This window comes from Schistocerca cancellata, chromosome 1 (genome assembly GCF_023864275.1).
Source record: "Schistocerca cancellata isolate TAMUIC-IGC-003103 chromosome 1, iqSchCanc2.1, whole genome shotgun sequence".
Classification (NCBI taxonomy): domain Eukaryota; kingdom Metazoa; phylum Arthropoda; class Insecta; order Orthoptera; family Acrididae; genus Schistocerca; species Schistocerca cancellata.
In genome coordinates, this window is record NC_064626.1 from 437,244,362 (window position 1) to 437,263,040 (window position 18,679).

Here is an 18,679-nt window from a genome sequence, read left to right on the forward strand (position 1 = left end):
TGAGGGCCCCCAAATGGTATTACGTGCAACAAAAATTACCTTGGTAATGCCAGGGTCAAAAGTGGAGATGAGCTCAACTTAACTGATAGTTTAGAATTAGCTGGGGATTTGAGCTAAATGTTTGTTTACCTCAAATGCTTCTAACAGGCTTAGTTTTCTCTCTTTGTTGGCTGTATGTAGCAAACCCCACAGTTGGTTCTAAATGATCAGTTACGGAGGACACATCCTCATACTGAAGCTTCACATGACGCAATCAACCTGCTACATATCCACAAACTCCGACTATGACACACATACTGCCACACAAAATTAAAACACAACAGAATGTCCAATTTCTTATCTACTTACATACTAACTTCAACAATATAACTTGTAATACTGTAATACTGTGTATTTCAACTATGTACTGTGTTCAATGTTGCCCATTCCATAAAATTTTGTTTACAATGTAAAATACGTTTGTTGGGCAAAATAAATTACGTGTTCAGTTCGACAGGTGACAACCAGTGTCACGACCTCAAAAACTATGGCACCAAAGCATATATCCTGTGATACTGTAAAACTGCGTATTTTAATTACTATGTATAATATTGTAAATTACCTAGAATTTAATTTACAGTGTAAAAAAAATGTTTGTTGTACATAATAAATCAAGAGTGATCAATTTAACAGACTCTCAGCTAATGTCAAGACCTCACAAACTTGAGCATTATAAACATTTAACATGCGATGTTGTGTAGTATAATTATTAATTCTGCTTAATATTATCCATTGTGTAAAGCGTAATTTCAACGCTAAGAAACAAGTTTGAGGCACAACACTATGCACGTCGATTGTATCTTTGCTTATAATGTTTGATAACCCAAGAACTGATGTCCCTTTCAGGCACTAGTCGGTTGTGTCCTAAAGATGGCGCAGTAAGTCGAAAACTAGTTTGAAATAAACAAAAATCAGTCAGTAAAGAGTGTCCCTCATCACTTAGAAAGAATGTATGGATTGCACAATTCGAGAAGAATACTGATGTCCGTACATACAGGGCTAGGCAATCTATCCATTATTGATGCAAATGCTGTCAGTGGCTCAGAAGGGATTTCAGCATCCATCAAAATTTTTTCTTATCTTTCGCCCAATAACATAAAATGTTTGACAGGTAGCCAGGCTAGTATTAAGTCTAACTAACATTATTTCATCTTGACACTTGCTTCTATTCCATAGGTGAAATTTTGTGTAAATATTGGTATCCTAAGTAAGAAAAATCACTTAGTTTCTAAGCATAGTTATACGAATAAGGATGAAAAATAAGGTAATTACAGTTAAAATTAATCACATATACATATCTTGTACACTGATTCGTTCCATATCATAGTAGTTACAGATGTTCAAATGATTTTTGGAATTTGTAATTAACTAGATAACGGATTAACTATTATCCAATGGGTGGCAAGAGTTGTTAAAAGAGTCATATGGAGTCGGTTGTAAAAGAAAGATATGTTTGTGCAGGCACAGAGATTTGTATTTCTGCGAAAACTAGTTTAATACTGTGAAACTGTTTCCTTATTTTATGCGGAAAAAATACAAAAGACAGAAACTTAGGGAAACTCCTTCGAAATGAGAAACACCAAAGAAGAAAACAAAGGGAACATACAACCAGCTGTGTTTGACATTCTATTACTTTTTTCTTGTGGGCATGACTGCTCCCGATTTCAGGAGAAACGAGAAATATCTGTAACGCTGATACGTTATTGGAAATTTAATCCCTTGTGAAAGAGCGTGTCACAAGTTGGAGACAATCGTAGTACCGATGTGTCTCTTATTCGTAGAGTACTCTTCCAAACAATGCTTCAATCGTATCCATTATGCGTATTCCTTTGACAACATTGAGAATCCACGCTCGACACTTCGTAGATACAGCCAAAATGAGTTGTGGTAGAAATGCGTCCTACCTGGCCATCAGAAACTGAAAACGTTCAGTGGCGTTGTCATGGCAGTACATATGCCGGAGGAAACTGTCTCATTTTGGTTGTAACCAGTGTGCAGCTCTCTTGGAGAGACATATTTGAGTGGTCTTCGCGTTACAATGTGCGTATCTGTCCAAAATGAACTTGTGATGGACATATGTAGTACGTTTATCCTCATAGACGGTTCTCCTAAAGCACATAGATCAATTAAAAATGGCCTTGCGATGGACGTACCTCAATAAATTCCGATCGGTCGCGGAATGGAGACCACTGTGAAAATAAAAAAAAGTTTATTTACAACAGTTAGCTACACCTTCCAGTTACTTCTCCACATACTCGCCGCTCCCACTTAGACATTTGTCATAGCGTTGTGCCAACTTTCCAATACTCTTTCCATAGAAGGCCTCCGCTTGCGCTTTTCGCCATATTCCACGCTAGTCTACGACTCGTTGACTGTGCCAAAATGTTGTCTTCAGAGCCAGCGATTCATGTGAGCAGATATGAAACTCAGGACGAACCAGTTACGTGCTTTATTGTGGGCAATCAAACACTTCCTATCGAAGACGCTACAGGAGCATCTTCATTGCCTCTGCAGAGTGCGTTCGAGAAGTTTTGTCATGCAGACAGAAACGCATGACAGCTATGTTATGTGGGATGCTTGACATCAGGCGAAATCTCTGATCAGGCCCTCATACTTAGCGGAAGACGCTATTTCTTGGGAATTTTTGCGTGATCATTGTGTAGTCAGAACTGAAAAAGAGCAACGTGACACGATCGACAGGCATACTAGAGACACTACCCAACACATCTGTGCTAAGCGTCATTGAATTTTCATAGTGGTCTCCATTTCGCGACCGATTGGAACTTACTTTCCGAATATTCCTCGTGCATGCCAAGAACTGTGCCGTTATTCTTTGGTTGAATCGTTTCACTGAAACTCCACATTTTGATTGTGATGATGAATAGGGTAAGAACGTTCGACAGTATAGCAACTCTTAATGTTGGGAAATACAACTCTGTTAACTCTTGTTGTTTATAGCACACGTGTAATATTTTTGCGAATTAATACCTCATATACTGCTGTTCATAACTATCTGTTGCAGAGTATTTTTCCTCAACGACTTGTGCTTTTATTGTCTTTGGATTCTATAATCTTGAAACATAGATTTTACACGATTAAAAAGTTCTACTGACAAGTAACGTTGACGGGTAATAAAACAGACACATTTCCATTCTGTTTTGGGTGCTAGAGTTGGCGTTCTTCCCTTATGACTAAAAATAAATCTTTTAACTTTCACCGGTTTGTTAGGCAGATTTCCTCGACAGTCTGTTTAAAATGCAAGTAAAATACAAACTCTTAAAGATCTTTAGCTTTTTTGTTCACTACAAGTTTCGGAGAATTTGCTACACCGTCAAGCAGAAGTTCACCTGAGCTAAACAACCGAACTACCACCTGAGAAAAGCCTCCGAACCGTGTCATATATATAAAAAAAACAAATTTTAGTGACTTGCATATATTTTTTTAAAATGGAACCCTGCAGCATCTGCTTTGCTGTAATCTCAAATTTTCGTGAGCTGTCCGACTTAATCAGTGAAGAAATCGCAAGCAACATACATTTATTTGTTCTTGTATACTGACAAGCTTTCTTACTGTTTCAGTGTGTTAGAGGAGCACTGGGCCGTCTCACCTGCACGATGTCCCCATAGTCCCCGCCGGCGGCCGTGAAGTTGAGGTGGCAGAGGAAGGGCAGGCGGTCCTCCCGCGGCCGCCGCACTTCCAGCTCGTACGTGCGGCCGACGTCGCCGTAGTACGTCCTGTTGCACGCTGCAAAAAACAAACGTAGTACTGTAAACGCGACCCCCGTCAGCGTGGTACGTCATGTTGATGTTGAAATAACCAGACATAGTGCTTTATTACCCAGAAGAGCTGCACAGCGTGGTAGCACCATTGTTTTTACACCCGAGAATGACATGACCATTTAGAACAAGAAGAGAAGCAGGAAGTATAGTATATGTCACCTTTGTTGGTCACGATGCTTGCTTGGTATTATACGTAAAACCATCTTCCATGATGATGTCATTATGTTCCACAGCTATTCCCGTTCCTCAGCTATTCCCGTCGATTCGTCACCAGCTGTTTCAGTATCCTACGAGAATTTTGTTTTCAGCTCCCTCCTCTGTCCAAGTATTTCTCCTCCAGTAGGCATCACACAATTTTTTTGATGCTATGTATGGCTTTTCTATTCTTTTGATGATACACATTGAAAAATACCTTGCCCTGTTGTACACTGGTTAGTGTTTTTGATTATGTTATGACGTGCTCTCTCTTATCGGTGAGTCGCTCCGCTGTTATGCTGTCACTCTTTACCAAGAGTGCCACGGTTGACTTCGCTACTGATGTATGGCGTAGATTACCGACTGCGCAAATGTAGCCTTCTGCATCTACTGCACAAATAAATTGGTCGATATGCTATCAGCCTTATTTATTATAACTCATAAAATACCGTGACATGAACTCTGGTACACAAGTGTTCAATACATTCGAAAAGTGGACTACCAATTAACACTTCCGATAGTAAATATTTTCCAGCGACTAAGGTCGTACCTGTGATGCAGCAGTATGACTGTGGTGCTCCTAATAACAAATCTGTTCACTAATATGGCATATTCCAGTTTGGCGACTCTCAATAGTCCAAGGCAACTTTGCAACTCGTTTCCGACTAGAACTGCAACTGCCTCTGCTGTTATAGAATCACATGATTGGCTACTGCTGTCACAAATAAAGAGCTACTTGCCCATTAGCTCTCCTGGTCACATGATGTCATCGTAGTCTCTGGCTGGTGTCCGTTGTTGGTGTGCCAAGGTAGTCCATTCGATGTAAGCGACGTCTGTTAACAGCCGTCAAGTCATGATTTGCCCTCCATCTCGCCTGCACGGCATGCAACCGGGAACACAAAGGTGCTTGAAGGGATGTTTTCCAGGAGGGAAAAAGGCAGCTGGGATGAGAGGCTCGCCATTCCTCCTCTTCTTAGTACCACAGCTTAGAGAAAGGCTGCACCATACCTGGAGTTAATTCCGACACGGAATTGTGCCAGAGACTGCATGTTATAAAAGAATCAGCCGTAATTTTTTCCCTCTTGTAGAGCGAGGTGCTTGACGTATTACAGCTATGGACCATACTTTACTCTGAAAGGTTCTAGGCCACCTCTATAGGATTTAGGACTTTATCGTTTGATGGCTGTAAGTGGGGAACTATCTCCCAACAAAATTTAACCATCAGAATAAATAGGAGATGGGTCATGCTCTTTCATGCAAGAAGTTCTGATTCATCTGTCCGTACATATTATAAAAAATTCTGTACATGTCTTTACGATATTCCAAAATTTGATGTTCTTGTCATATACGAGAAACAAAAATAAACATATATAACTGCCCGCACGCACAACAATGAAACATTTACTGGCACCACTGTTTCACAATACTCCTCGAATACTTCAACATGACAACATTTATTCATAGAGTAGTGTGTAAAAATCCATCATCTTAATTGCCTGCTAGCCGCTTTAATTCAAATACTACACTTTTTCCTAAAAATCTAAATTGGGATGCTCTTTTTGCAAGTGCGTACTCTCATGCGAATGTAAAGACTCGTATACTTTGCAGCTTTTAAACCAAAACAGTTTTATAAGAGCTGCTTTGCTAGACACTGAGTCATATCCTGTGTGACAAGAGCTGTAAAGTTTTTGTGAATATTGCACTTCCTTTTACTGTTCATGATATTGCAGGATTTGCTGCCTAGTAACAGATTTATCTCTATTGTCAGTGGGACACTCGTTGTGTGCATTTTAGTCCCCTAGCTTTTGAGCAGACACATTAATTCCACTTCACTCCAAATAGCCTACCTATTGCCGTGATTTGCACACTATCGGCTTACTTAAGTTTACCTTGTCAACATTTATTCTTGGACATTCAATTACCTCTTGCTTGGGATTTATCACTCCTTTCTCTTCCCCATAACTGTTGGGGTCTTCATTCCGAAGACTAGTTTGATGCAGTTGTCTGTGATACTTTATCCTGTGCAAGTCCCTTCATCTCTGAATAACTGCTACAGCCTACATCCTTCTGAATCTGCTTGCCGTATTCATCCCTTGGTCTCCCTCTGCTACTTTTACGCTGTACACTTATCTCCAGTACTAAATTGGTTCACAGATATCAAAGAGTCAAAAATTTCTCTTCCTCAGAAATTGATTTTTTACCAATGACAGTCAACATTTTACACCCTCCCTACTTCGACGACAATCAGTTATTTTGCTGCCAAATAACGGAATTCATTTGCACTTCAGTTGCTTCGTCTATTAAATCACCTGCCATTATCTGATTTAATTTGACAGCTCCTTTGTTGTCTCTGACAAAATTGCAATGCCATTGACAAACCTCAAAGACTTCATTCAATCTCGCTGAACTTCGATTCCTACTTCAGATTTTTCTTTGGCTTCATTTACTGCTTGCTCAGTGTACAGATGTAATAACGTTGGGGACAGGCTAAAACCCTGTGTGACTTCTTTCTCAAATACTGCTTTGCTATGACGCTCCTTGACTCTTATAACTGTCGTCCGGTTTCTGTACACATTGCATATAGTCTTCCTGTACGAACTGTAAATTGTCCTTCAGTCCATCCGTTTTACGACTGCTACCTTCTGAAACTCAAGGAGTGTCCTCCAGTCAACATTGTCAAAAGCTTTCTGTAAGTCTACAAATGCTACACAAGTAAGTTTTTCTTTCCTTAACCTATCTTCTTAGGTAAGCCGTAGGGTAGGTGTTGCCTCGTGTGTTCTCTGTAATCCAAACTCATCTTCCTCGAGGTTGGCTTCTACCAGTTTTTTCACTGTTCTGTAAGAAATTCGTATTAGCATTTTGCAACCATGACTTATTAAACTGGTAGTTACCGACGACTGTGCCGCTAAAGCGGAGTTACTGAACGCAGTTTTCCGAAATTCCTTCACCAGGGAAGACGAATGGAATATTCCAGAATTCGAAACACGAACAGCTGCTAGCATGAGTTTCTTAGAAGTACATACCTTAGGGGTTGCGAAGCAACTCAAATAGCTTGATACTGGCAAGTCTTCAGGTCCAGATTGTATACCGATTAGGTTCCTTTCAGATTACGCTGATACAATAGCTCCCTACTTAGCAATCATATACAACCGCTCGCTCACCGATAGATCTCCACCTACAGATTGGAAAATTGCGCAGGTCGCACCAGTATTTAAGAAGGGTAGTAGGAGTAATCCATCTAACTACAGACCTATATCATTAACGTCGGTTTGCAGTAGGGTCTTGGAGCATATACTATATTCAAACATTATGAATCACCTCGAAGGGAACGATCTATTGATACGGAATCAGCATGGTTTCAGAAAACATCGTTCTTGTGCAACGCAGCTAGCTCTTTATTCGCACGAATAATCGACACGGGATCTCAAGTTGATTCCGTATTTCTAGATTTCCGGAAAGCTTTTGACACCGTTCCTCACAAGCGACTTCTAATCAAGCTGCGAGCCTATGGGGTATCGTCTCAGTTGTGAGACTGGATTCGTGATTTCCTGTCAGGAAGGTCTGAGTTCGTAGTAATAGACGGCAAATCAGCGAGTAAAAATGAAGTGATATCAGGTGTTCCCCAGGGAAGCGTCCTGGGACCTCTGCTGTTCCTGATCTATATAAATGACCTGGGTGACAATCTGAGCAGTTCTCTTAGGTTGTTCGCAGATGATGCTGTAATTTACCGTCTAGTAAGGTCATCCGAAACCAGTATCAGTTGCAAAGCGATTTAGAATAGATTGCTGTATGGTGTGGCAGGTGGCAGTTGACGCTAAATAACGAAAAGTGTCGGGTGATCCACATGAGTTCCAAAAGAAATCTGTTGGAATTCGATTACTTGATAAATAGTACAATTCTCAAGGCTGTCAATTCAACCAAGTACCTGGGTGTTAAAATTACGAACACTTCAGTTGGAAAGACCACATAGATAATATTGTGGGGAAGGCGAGCCAAAGGTTGCGTTTCATTGGCAGGACACTTAGAAGATGCAACAAGTCCATTAAAGAGACAGCCTACACTACACTCGTTCGTCCTCTGTTAGAATATTGCTGCGCGGTGTGGGATCCTTACCAGGTGGGATTGACGGAGGACATCGAAAGGGTGCAAAAAAGGGTAGCTCGTTTTCTATTATCAGGTAATAGGGGAGAGAGTGTGGCAGATATGATACGCGAGTTGGGATGGAAGTCATTACAGCAAAGACGTTTTTCGTTGCGGCGAGATCTATTTACGAAATTTCAGTCACCAAGTTTCTCTTCCGAATGCGAAAATATTTTGTTGAGCTCAACCTAAATAGGTAGGAATGATCATCAAAATAAAATAAGAGAAATTGCAGCTCTAACAGAAAAGTTTAGGTGTCCTTTTTCCCGCGCGCTGTTCGGGAGTGGAATGGTAGAGAGATAGTGTGATTGTGGTTCGATGAACCCTCTGCCAAGCACTTAAATGTGAATTGCAGAGTAGTCATGTAGATGTAGATGTAGTTCGGAAGTATTCAGAACTGATCGTACGTGCTTTCCTTGAAATTAAAATTATTGTGTTCTGTTTGAGGTATGAGAGTATTTCGTATGTTTCTTACATCTTGCACATCAGATGGAAGAGTTGTGTCATGGCTGTCCCAAGGCTGTCAGTAGTTTTGACTAAATGTCGTATACCATCAGGGCATTGTTTCTACTTAGGTCTCCCAGTAATCTGTACAATTTTTCTCGCAGTATCGTATCTCCAACCTCATTTTCGACTACGCCCTCTTCCATTCCTATAATATTGCCTACCAGTTTATCGCTCTGGCATATATCCCCGATATAGCCCTTCGACCTTAGTGTTTTCCGTTCTTTACTTAGAACTGGTTTTCCATCTCATCTCTTGATATTCATACAATTGCACCTCTTTTTTCCAAAGGTCTCTTTATTTTTCCTGTAGGTGGTATCTACCTTTTCCCTGGTGAAATATGCTTCTAAATCCTTACATTAGATCCCCCGTCATTCCTGCTTAGACTTTTGCATTTCCTATCACTCTCATTTTCAGATATTTCTATTCCCCTTCGCCTGCTTCATTTGCTACATTTTTATACATGCTCCTGTGTTATTCTAGGGTTTCTACTAGGCTATGTCTTTTAACATATTTGATCATCTGTTGCATTTACCGTTACGTCTCTCAAAGTTACCCATCCGTCTAGCCTAATGCTCCCTGTGAAACTATCAACAAACTTAAAATGTGGTTCCGGAATCTCTATCTTACCATTATATAACCAATCTGAAACCTTTCGGTGTCTCCAGGTGTGTTCCACGTATACATCCTTCTTCCATGGTTCTTACACAAAGTGTCAGCGATGATTAAATTATATTCAGTGCGGAATTCTACTGGGTGACTTCCTTTTTCATTTATTTTCCTGCAGTCCGTTTTCACCTAATACTTTTCCTTGTCTTCCTTTTCATACTATTGAACTGCAGTCCGGCATCACAATTAAAATTTCGTCATCCTTAACTGTCTGAATAACTTCTTTTATCTCATCATACATTTCTTCACTCACTTCCTCATCTGCACAGCTAGTTGACATATAGCCTTGTACTACCGTGGAGGGTGTAGGCTTCGTATCTGTCTTGGCCACGATAATGCGTTCACTATGCTGTTACAGTAGTTTACCCGCATTCGTATTTTCTTACTCAATACTTGACCTACTCCTGCATTACCCCTATTTGATTTTGTATTTATAATCCTGTATTTACTTGACTAGGTGTCATGCTCCTCCAGCCACTGAACTTCATTAATTCCCACTATATCTAGCTTCAACTTATACAACTATGTTGACACTCTGACGGATTTATGTCGAGTGAAGGGACAAGATTTGCACACTTCTGTCCTACTATGGAACAAGCTTGCTCCTGAAACTAGCAGTTGTACTGTTGAAGTTCTAGTAATGAGAGAGACGCTCAGATATGAATTACATAATATCATTGATATTCTGATAACACATTCGCACTGCGCCCTAGAGAAACTAGAACATCTATTTTGGAATTTGAAAGTAAAGTATTGCCATTTCATGGTAGGGCACCTAATCTACAAGCATGTCAGACAAAGCCAAGGAATGCAACTTATCTTTGCCGAAGTACACTCTGGAATCAGATGCATAGAAATTGTTGACCAGTTGGCAATATGCAGCGTCATGCAAAGAGTGCCCTTACATGTAGGTCTACCTCATACAGACTTTGCAACCACTATAACTGAAGGGGCATTTGATAATTGATACCAATTCTGCGAAACCTCCCAGTAGACGACAGAAAAAACGGATTCAACAATGCATTCCAAAAAAGAATACGGTATTCAAAATTAAAACTTCCATAGCGATATATGAACTAAATCACAAGAATGCGAAATGGACATGCGAGTAATCTTGCACATCTCTAGAGAATAGAAGTTTTATCCTCTCGATATTACGAAGGTCATCTCTCTCTAAATCATCTTCTTCTTGGCTCATCCCGCTACGACCGTCACTAGGCCAAAATTTACAACGCTATGTCAAACTGGGAATTCCTCTATCCACAGGTGCCACAAAACTTGCCTGGCAGCCAAAAATCTACGTCTACATCGCAATATACATTCAAGAGTAAACTTCCCTCTCCAAATCCCAAGATATGAAGACACCGTGCCACAGCGACAGTAGAATTTGATTAATGCCATAGATGTACACCAGAAAATGACAGCAGAAGATGAAACGGTATGCAGTCATTTAGCTATTTCAGATTTGGTTATTTCTGTCCAGCGTTAGTCTCGTCCTGATATTTAATTGAAGTGATGAAGCCTGTAGAACTTACTCCAGTGATGATTTCCAAATATTAAAAGCCCCAACATAAGAATAAATTGTTTTTTATGTTTATATTTCTTGTAGTGGTAATAAGTAATTAAGAAAAAGTGATATGTATCGAAATCCACTATGAATATAATGAACTTCATGTAATAGTGGTATATTAAACGACAGTGTAACTGACTAAATAGTTGGGCAGCTAAAGGACAAATAAATACAGCTAAAAACAAAACATGCTGCCAGCACGAGCATAATAAGTTCCATTGTGCCTTACAATAACCAAACGTACTATCGTAAGTGCTGCCCACGTAACTCTAATACCACTTTCTACCGCACGCTGTAGCAACCGCACGCTCTCACACGCTCTCAGCAGCTGCTGCTCTCTGTCTGTCTGTCTGTCTCTCTCTCTCTCTCTCTCTCTCTCTCTCTCTCCCCATCTCTGTGCCAAATTAATCACGTAAACGGCCGTAACGCGGCACTAGGATGGCACCCTACGCTCTGTAGCGGTGGCTTACGCCTCGGATGTAGCCACGTGTTCCTCGTGACAGGTAATCTGTTTTACAGCTGTAGACAGACGGTTTAACTACAGTAACCGCATAAGAATTTATTGTCCACATCCACAGCTGTAAACTACCAATAGCAGGAATGGTAACTGTATGAAGGGGTTCTTCCGTGTGTTGATTTTTGGACAGTGGAATTTTGCCACGTTAGTATATTATCGATAAAAGTGTCATGCCGGTGGATTTTTTAAGCAGGGTTGAGAACCATTTGCTAAACAAAAATATTTACACCTCCCTACGTGTCCATATACGGAGCTCATATTATAGCTATATTGATGTATATTATACTCGCCACTGTAATACAAATTGTTCAATGTGAATCATGAATGAAAAATATTTTGAGGACCGCACAACATATCGACAATCGTTAATTTTTTGGTGTGGGTGTTATTGTTTACAAAATATAGAAAAAAGTTAACGAGACACTGAACAGACTCAGTCTCCTAACACGTAATTCTCCTTCGAAACTTATTCACGGACTGTGAATTTCTTAACATCAGTTATATTGGGCACAGATCTACTGCCCAGTCGTGACATACGAAAATTTATACTGGACTAGGACCGGAACCCGGATTTCCGGCTTATCATGAACGGTCGCCTTAACCACTTTGGCTCTCCCTGCACGCTCCCCGGACTGACTCAAACTACTATACGTCACAGTATCTACATCCTTGTACCGTATTCTCCTAAAATCATCACCCAAATTTCCACGTATTTCCTACAGCTGTGGATCGCCAACTGTGTCTGTTCTTTCATAAACGAATATAAATTTTATCCTCCCATAGGTGCATTCGTGATACCTGTCAGCCAGTGGAGAAGAGATACATGCAAAAAGCCCTCTCACAGTTCGAGTCATAGTACAAGAACTTGTGAACCACACATTGCCGCCCATGATAGCACATACAATCTCCAGTCACGTGATGATGTGAGTTGTAAGCGGAAAGAGCGGCCGATGTCTCAATGCTAGCACGTAGTGCTGTCTTGCCGAGCTCTCCTCTTGGTTTATGCAGCCGCATAGCAACACTCAAAAGTTTCACTCACATTTCATTATTTTTATGAAATTACAATTATGTTGCCATTTTTTGTCATAGAAACAACACTTTTTTATTTGTAATATGACGTGTGAAACTGCGAACGACGTACAATTTAAGAAAGAAAAAAATTAAAAAAAAAGAAAAAAGAAAAAAAGAAAAAAGGGAAATCACTAGATGTGATGTACATGTACAGACGAACGAATGATTGCAGTTTCAGAAAAATTGGTTGATTTATTCAAGAGAAGGCGCCTCACAAATTGAGCAAGTCGATAAAGCGTTGGTCCACCTCTGGCCGTTATGCAAGCAGTCATTCGGCTTGGCATTGTGTGAAACAGTTGTTAGATGCCTTCCCGAGGGATATCGAGCCAAATTCTGCTCAACTGGTGCAATAGACCGTCAAAATCTCGAGCTTGTTGGAGGGCCATACCAATAATGCTGCAAATGTGATTTTTGAGAGTCTCCCGGCGTATTTGATAATCAAAATATCCACGGGTGTACTGCTAGTCTACAGTGTCCAACGGGTACAATATTTTGGGGATCATACATGTCGCCATCATCAGGTGAACTGACGGACTGAGCTCCTGTGAACGTGCCGGCACGGAGATCTGTACGCTATGGTTGCTCAGAGGGAACTGGGTTCGGTCGCGGCGGCGGTCGATTTAAATACCCTCCGCCCGAGGCGCGCTCTCTCCGCTGTCCGCGCCCCGCGCCACGGTCGCTGCAAATGTTGGGGAGTTTGGCTAGTACGAAGACAAACAAAAGAAACTGTCTCTACGTACTGGCGGGCGTGGTCTGTTGAAAAGTACGCCAGGATGGATTGCCATGACGGGCGACAATACGGGGCGCAGAATATCGTCGACGTACAGCTGTGCTATCAAGGAGCCACGGATGACAACCAAAGGGGTCCTGCAATGAAAAGAAATGGCACCCAAGACCGTCGCTCGTGTCGGGCCGTATGTCGGGCGACAGACAGACTGTATTCGCACTGCGGTTTGGAGCGTCCACGGACACGTCTTTGCTGGCCATCGGGGCTCATTTCGGAGCCGGACTCGTCACTGAAGAAAATTACACTTCAGTCAGTGAGATTCCAGGACGACATAACGCCCCAATTGGACACAAGTTTGCACTATATGCCTTAGGAGGACATCCAACAAATCTGTCAATCAAAGTCAAGCCGAATAACTGCTTGCATAAGACCCAGAGGTGGAGAAACGCGTTATTGACTTGCCGAGTTTGTGAACCTCTTTCTCTTCCATAAATCATCCTACTGTTCTGGAAAAGCAACCATTTGTATGTCTCTTGATGTAGATCAAGTCTACCGATTTCCGACTCATTCGGATAATTCCTTCGTTAAGAATTTTTTCTTTTTTTTGTCTAAGAGTGTATTCTTCCTTATTTGTGATACACCCGATATACAATTCAAAAATGGTTCAAATGGCTCTGAGCACTATGGGACTTAACTTCTGAGGTCAATAGTCCCCTAGAACTTAGAACAACTTAAACCTAACTAACCTAAGGACATCACACACATCCATGCCCGAGGCAGGATTCGAACCTCCGACCGTAGCGGTCGCGCGGCTCCAGACTGTAGCGCCTAGATCCGCCACCCCGGCCGGCCCTGTATACAGTACTTTCAGCGACTCTCGTAATCATTGTCATCATGTCTGCGGTACTTCGGCAGATACTTGTAATTCTTGCAATGTATCGACAGTCAGCCCAAAAGAGTACAGCTCATCAATTGATCCACTCGAGGTCCAGAATCAACTAGAAACTTCGACTTATGTCCCTTGACAACAGCACGCATTTTAAAGAGATATTTCACTTGTCTATGTGATAAAGAGATTTCAGATTAGTTAAGTTTTATGTTCTGTTTAATGCTATGTATTTACAGTGACAGACAATAAAAATAGCTAGTACTTACCACCGACCAAGTAGCGCTGTTGCTTGGGTGGCAGCAGAGAGCGAGTTGCAGGCTAGCACTGCAGTAAGTGGCACGCCTTACTAGCAAATACTTACCTAGAAACATTTACCGGCACGAAAAGCGACAAGGGCACGGGATGTGACTATGCCTTCAATGCGAAAGCTTTGTGAGATGCACTAGCTATTACCATGTTACGGCTAGCGGACTGAATATTGCGGTCTTTCTGCCCGAACGGCCTGAAAGCGGTACTGTAACACACCGTGCTGTTTTTGTACCGTGAGCACGTGACTTGAATTGGATTAGTCTCTAATAAACCTAATCGAAAGCACGGTGGTTCTTCTCGTGTTTCTTGCCCGACTCTCCCTGTCACGTGCACCGGATCGCACTGCTCTGTCTGCCCGCTACCGGTTACCAACAGCGCTACTCGTTAAACCGGCTGTATAACTAGATTAATCATGGACTGCTCTACTGGATGTAAACATGAATCTGTCATAGAAACAACCTGTCTGTGTGTGAAACAAACAGAATTTTGAGTTCATACTGGCTGTCATATAAAATGTGTAATGAGCATTATCCCTTTGGGTTGAGTCCATTTATACACTGCATAGACGCTATTGGAGGAATCTCTCTAAACGGCAGATAAAATGCGCCTGACGAGTCTTAGGACAGACAACTGTTACACTTAATAGTGAACGCGAACTCCACGGCCAAACTTCTGAGGTTTTTCATTGTTATTTCTGGAGTATTGTGGCATAAAAAAGGTGTGTTCTCCGGTTACTCGTTGCAGAGAAGTTCTATTTCGTTTGCTTTCTTGCCCCATTCGTGTTTGCATTGGCACTGCACTGAAAATACACTGATGAGCCAAAATCATTGTGGTTACCGCACGCTGCAAAATTGAATGCTACCCGGTTGCGTCCTGGCTATATAACACGGTGAGGAAAGTGCGTATGCGGAGCAGAGACGATTGAGGAATAATTATAGCGATGATACATTCTGCAAACGTGAGAACCCACTGACATAATCGACTCTGACAAAATGCAGTTTGCTGTATTCCGGGGCCTGGGAAGGCTGATGGCCTGTTCGTGTGGTACTGCCGTGATACAGAAAGCGCTTGAAAGACGGTGAAACTAGGTGCGAGGAAGTAGGTGTTGGATACCCACAACTCATCACAGAACGTTTACAGAAGCTTGAAATTTAGTGCGGAATTCAATGCGAGATGCTTTTGATAGTTCCCACAATTCCCCCCCCCCCCCTCCCCCGCTGAAACTCTGTCCCGAAATCTTGCAGAGATTCTGGTCGTATGTAAAGTACGCCAGCGGCAAGACGCAATCAATACCTTCACTCCGCGATAACGATGGTGATGTTACTAATGACAGTGCCATTAAAGCTGAGTTATTGGTCACGACTTCCTGAAATTCCTTCACCACAGAAGACGAAGTAAATATTCTAGAATTCGAGTAAAGGTCTACTGCCGACACGAGTAACGTAGCAGTAAATATCCTAGGTGTAGTGAATCAGCTTAAATCACTAAACGAAAAGCCTCCGGCACGGAATGTTCCTCTCAGAGTATGCTGACACAACAGCTCTATATTTAGCAGCGATATAAAACCATATTATCTTCGTTGTATTTCTGCCTCTTTTTTTCCGCAGTAGCAGATAAACAAGTAGTTGAGGTAGCAACAGGAATGGAAGTCTTATTAACACCTGACGGTTTTGCTTTGTTTTAAAGCGTTTTCAGCGGTAAGTTCTTTGTTATTTATTACATTCTTGTCACTAAATTGTGATCTGCCCCTGCGTAAGCCTTAAGATCCGATATCTGATTTCGGAATCTCTGCCTGACCATGATGTAATCTAACTGAAAACTCTCCTATTTCCTTGCCTTTTACAAGTGTACCTCCCCCTCTTGTATTCATTGTTACTAGCTGAAAGTTCTTACACAACTTAAGTAATCTTTATCTTCTTTCATTCCTAGTACCAAGCCCATCTTCTCCCGTAACCCTCTCCTCTACTCCTTCTCCTACAACCACATTCCAATCCCCCCATGACTATTTGATTTTCACTTACTTTTACATATTGAACTAACCGATCAATATCCTCATGTACCTTCTCTAACTCTCTGTCGTCGGCTTGCATGTCGGCATATATACCTGAGGTATAATTGTCGGTGTTGGGTTGCTGTCGTTTCTAATGACAACCACCCTATCACTGAAGTGTTCTCAGTAACTCACTCTCTCCCTACCTTCCTATTCACTAGGAATCCTATTCTCTTTATACCATTTTCTGCCGCTGTTGATATTACCCTGCGTTCATCTAAACAAAAATCATTGTCTTTTTTCAATTTCACTTCACTGACCCCGACCATATTTAGACTGAGGCCTAGCATTTCACTTTTCAGATTTTATAGTTTTCCCGACATGTTCAAACTTCTGACACTCCAATCTCCGCCTCGTAGAATGATATCCTTCATTTGGTTATTCAAGTTTTTTCTCATGGTCTCCTCCGTCTTAGCAGTCCCTTCCCGGAAATCCGAATTGGGAACTAGTCCGGAATCTTTCGCCAATAGACACATCATCATGACACTTTTCTATTACAGGCCACATGCCTTCTAGATGCACAGTATGTGTCTTTAAATAGTAGTTTCCATTGCCTTCTGTATCCCTGTGCCGTTTATCGTTTCTGATGCTTCCGTATTTAGGGGCAGTTTCCCACCTCAACGAGAAGAGGGTGCTGTAAACCTCTGTCCACTCTTCCGCACTCTTTGTCAAGATCGTTGGCTAAATGAGGGGTGATTTCTTATTTCGGAAAACTTCGACCACCACTGTCGATAATTTTATTCAAAATTTCAGCGGTGGTGGGGTTCGAACCCGGAACCCACTACGATTTGATTTCTAAATACAGTCGCTACTCTTTTTTTATCTCATTCTGATCGTTATTGTCCGTTGCATTTGTTCAGGGCGGACGTCCCATGACTTCCGTTCAAGTTCGTCTTTGATCCGTTTATTCAGTTATTTTTTTATTACAGAGGACAGCTAACCCTCTGACCGAACACGCTGAGCTACCGTGCCGGCACCCCTCGACCATGGGTACATAATTACCTGTTACTGTCCTGTAAAGTCAACTCCTAATCAATACAAATCGCAAAATGATTTACTCTAGATTTCTACGTGATGCGAGAAGTTACACTCGACTCTAAAGAATGAAAAGTATTGAGTCATCCACAAGAGTACCGAAAGGAAATTTAGAAATTTCGGTTTCGCGATAAATCACACAAAGCTGAAGGTTGCAAGTTCAGCTAAATACTTACGAATTACAATTAAGAATAATTTGCAGTGGAACGATCACATAGATAATGTTGTGGGAAAAGTAAATCACAGACGGCGATTTATTGGTAGAACATTTAGAAAATGCAACAGGTCTGCTAAACAGATCTCTTACACAACTCTGGTCCACCCTCTTCAGGAGTTATGTCGTGCAGTGTGGGATACGCAGAAGATAGGATTGAAAGAAGACGTCAAATTTGTATTGTATTAAGGTGAAATAGGGGAGAGAGTGCTACGGATATGATACGCGAATTGGGGTGGCAATCATTAAAATAAAGGCGTCTTCCTGTGCTGCAGGAACTACTCATGAAATTTCAATTATCTACTTTCTCCTCAAAGCGTGAAAATATTTTGTTGCCACCCATCTACATAAGGGGAAATGATTATCATCATAAATAGAGAAATCAGAGCTCGCCCCGAAAGACGTAATTATTCATTTCACTCTCGCGCTGTTCGATGGTGGAACGGTAAAGAAATTGCTTGAAGGTATTTTGATGAACCCTCTGCCAGGAACTTAATTGTATATTGCAGAGTAATCGTGTAGATGTTGATGTAAAAAAAATGGTTCAAATGGCTCTGAGCACTATGGGACTTAACATCTGAGGTCATCAGTCCCCTAGACTTAGACCTACTTAAACCTAACTAACCAACGGACATCACACACATCCATGCCCGAGGCACGATTCGAACCTGCGACCGTTGCAGCAGCGTGGTTCCCGACTGGTGCGCCTAGAAACGCTCGGCCACAACGGCCGGCAGAAGTGTTGATGTAGATGTGAAGGTCGAAGACTTGTCCGCTCTGTATATCACGATCAACCTGTGGCAGATCAGGCGACAAAGTACAATGCTGGTGTAGGCACAAGTGTTCGGATCACACGGTTCACGAAACAGCCCTTATGTGTTCCAACGTTGACCCAACAAAATCGTCAGTTATGACCGCAATGGGTATGCGAATATCGACAATGGACCGTGGATCCATTGAAACGTGTCGCT

The 18,679-nt window shown here is 41.6% G+C and overlaps 1 protein-coding gene across 1 annotated transcript in view; it reads right to left on the bottom strand.

Annotated features, from left to right (window-relative positions):
* LOC126181558 (uncharacterized) overlaps nucleotides 1–18,679 on the bottom strand; it is a 187,814-nt gene that overhangs the window by 102,062 nt on the left and 67,073 nt on the right. The window contains exon 2 of the mRNA XM_049924784.1: nucleotides 3,647–3,783. Coding sequence (XP_049780741.1) covers nucleotides 3,647–3,783 — 137 coding nt within the window. The remainder of the gene's footprint in view (nucleotides 1–3,646; nucleotides 3,784–18,679) is intronic.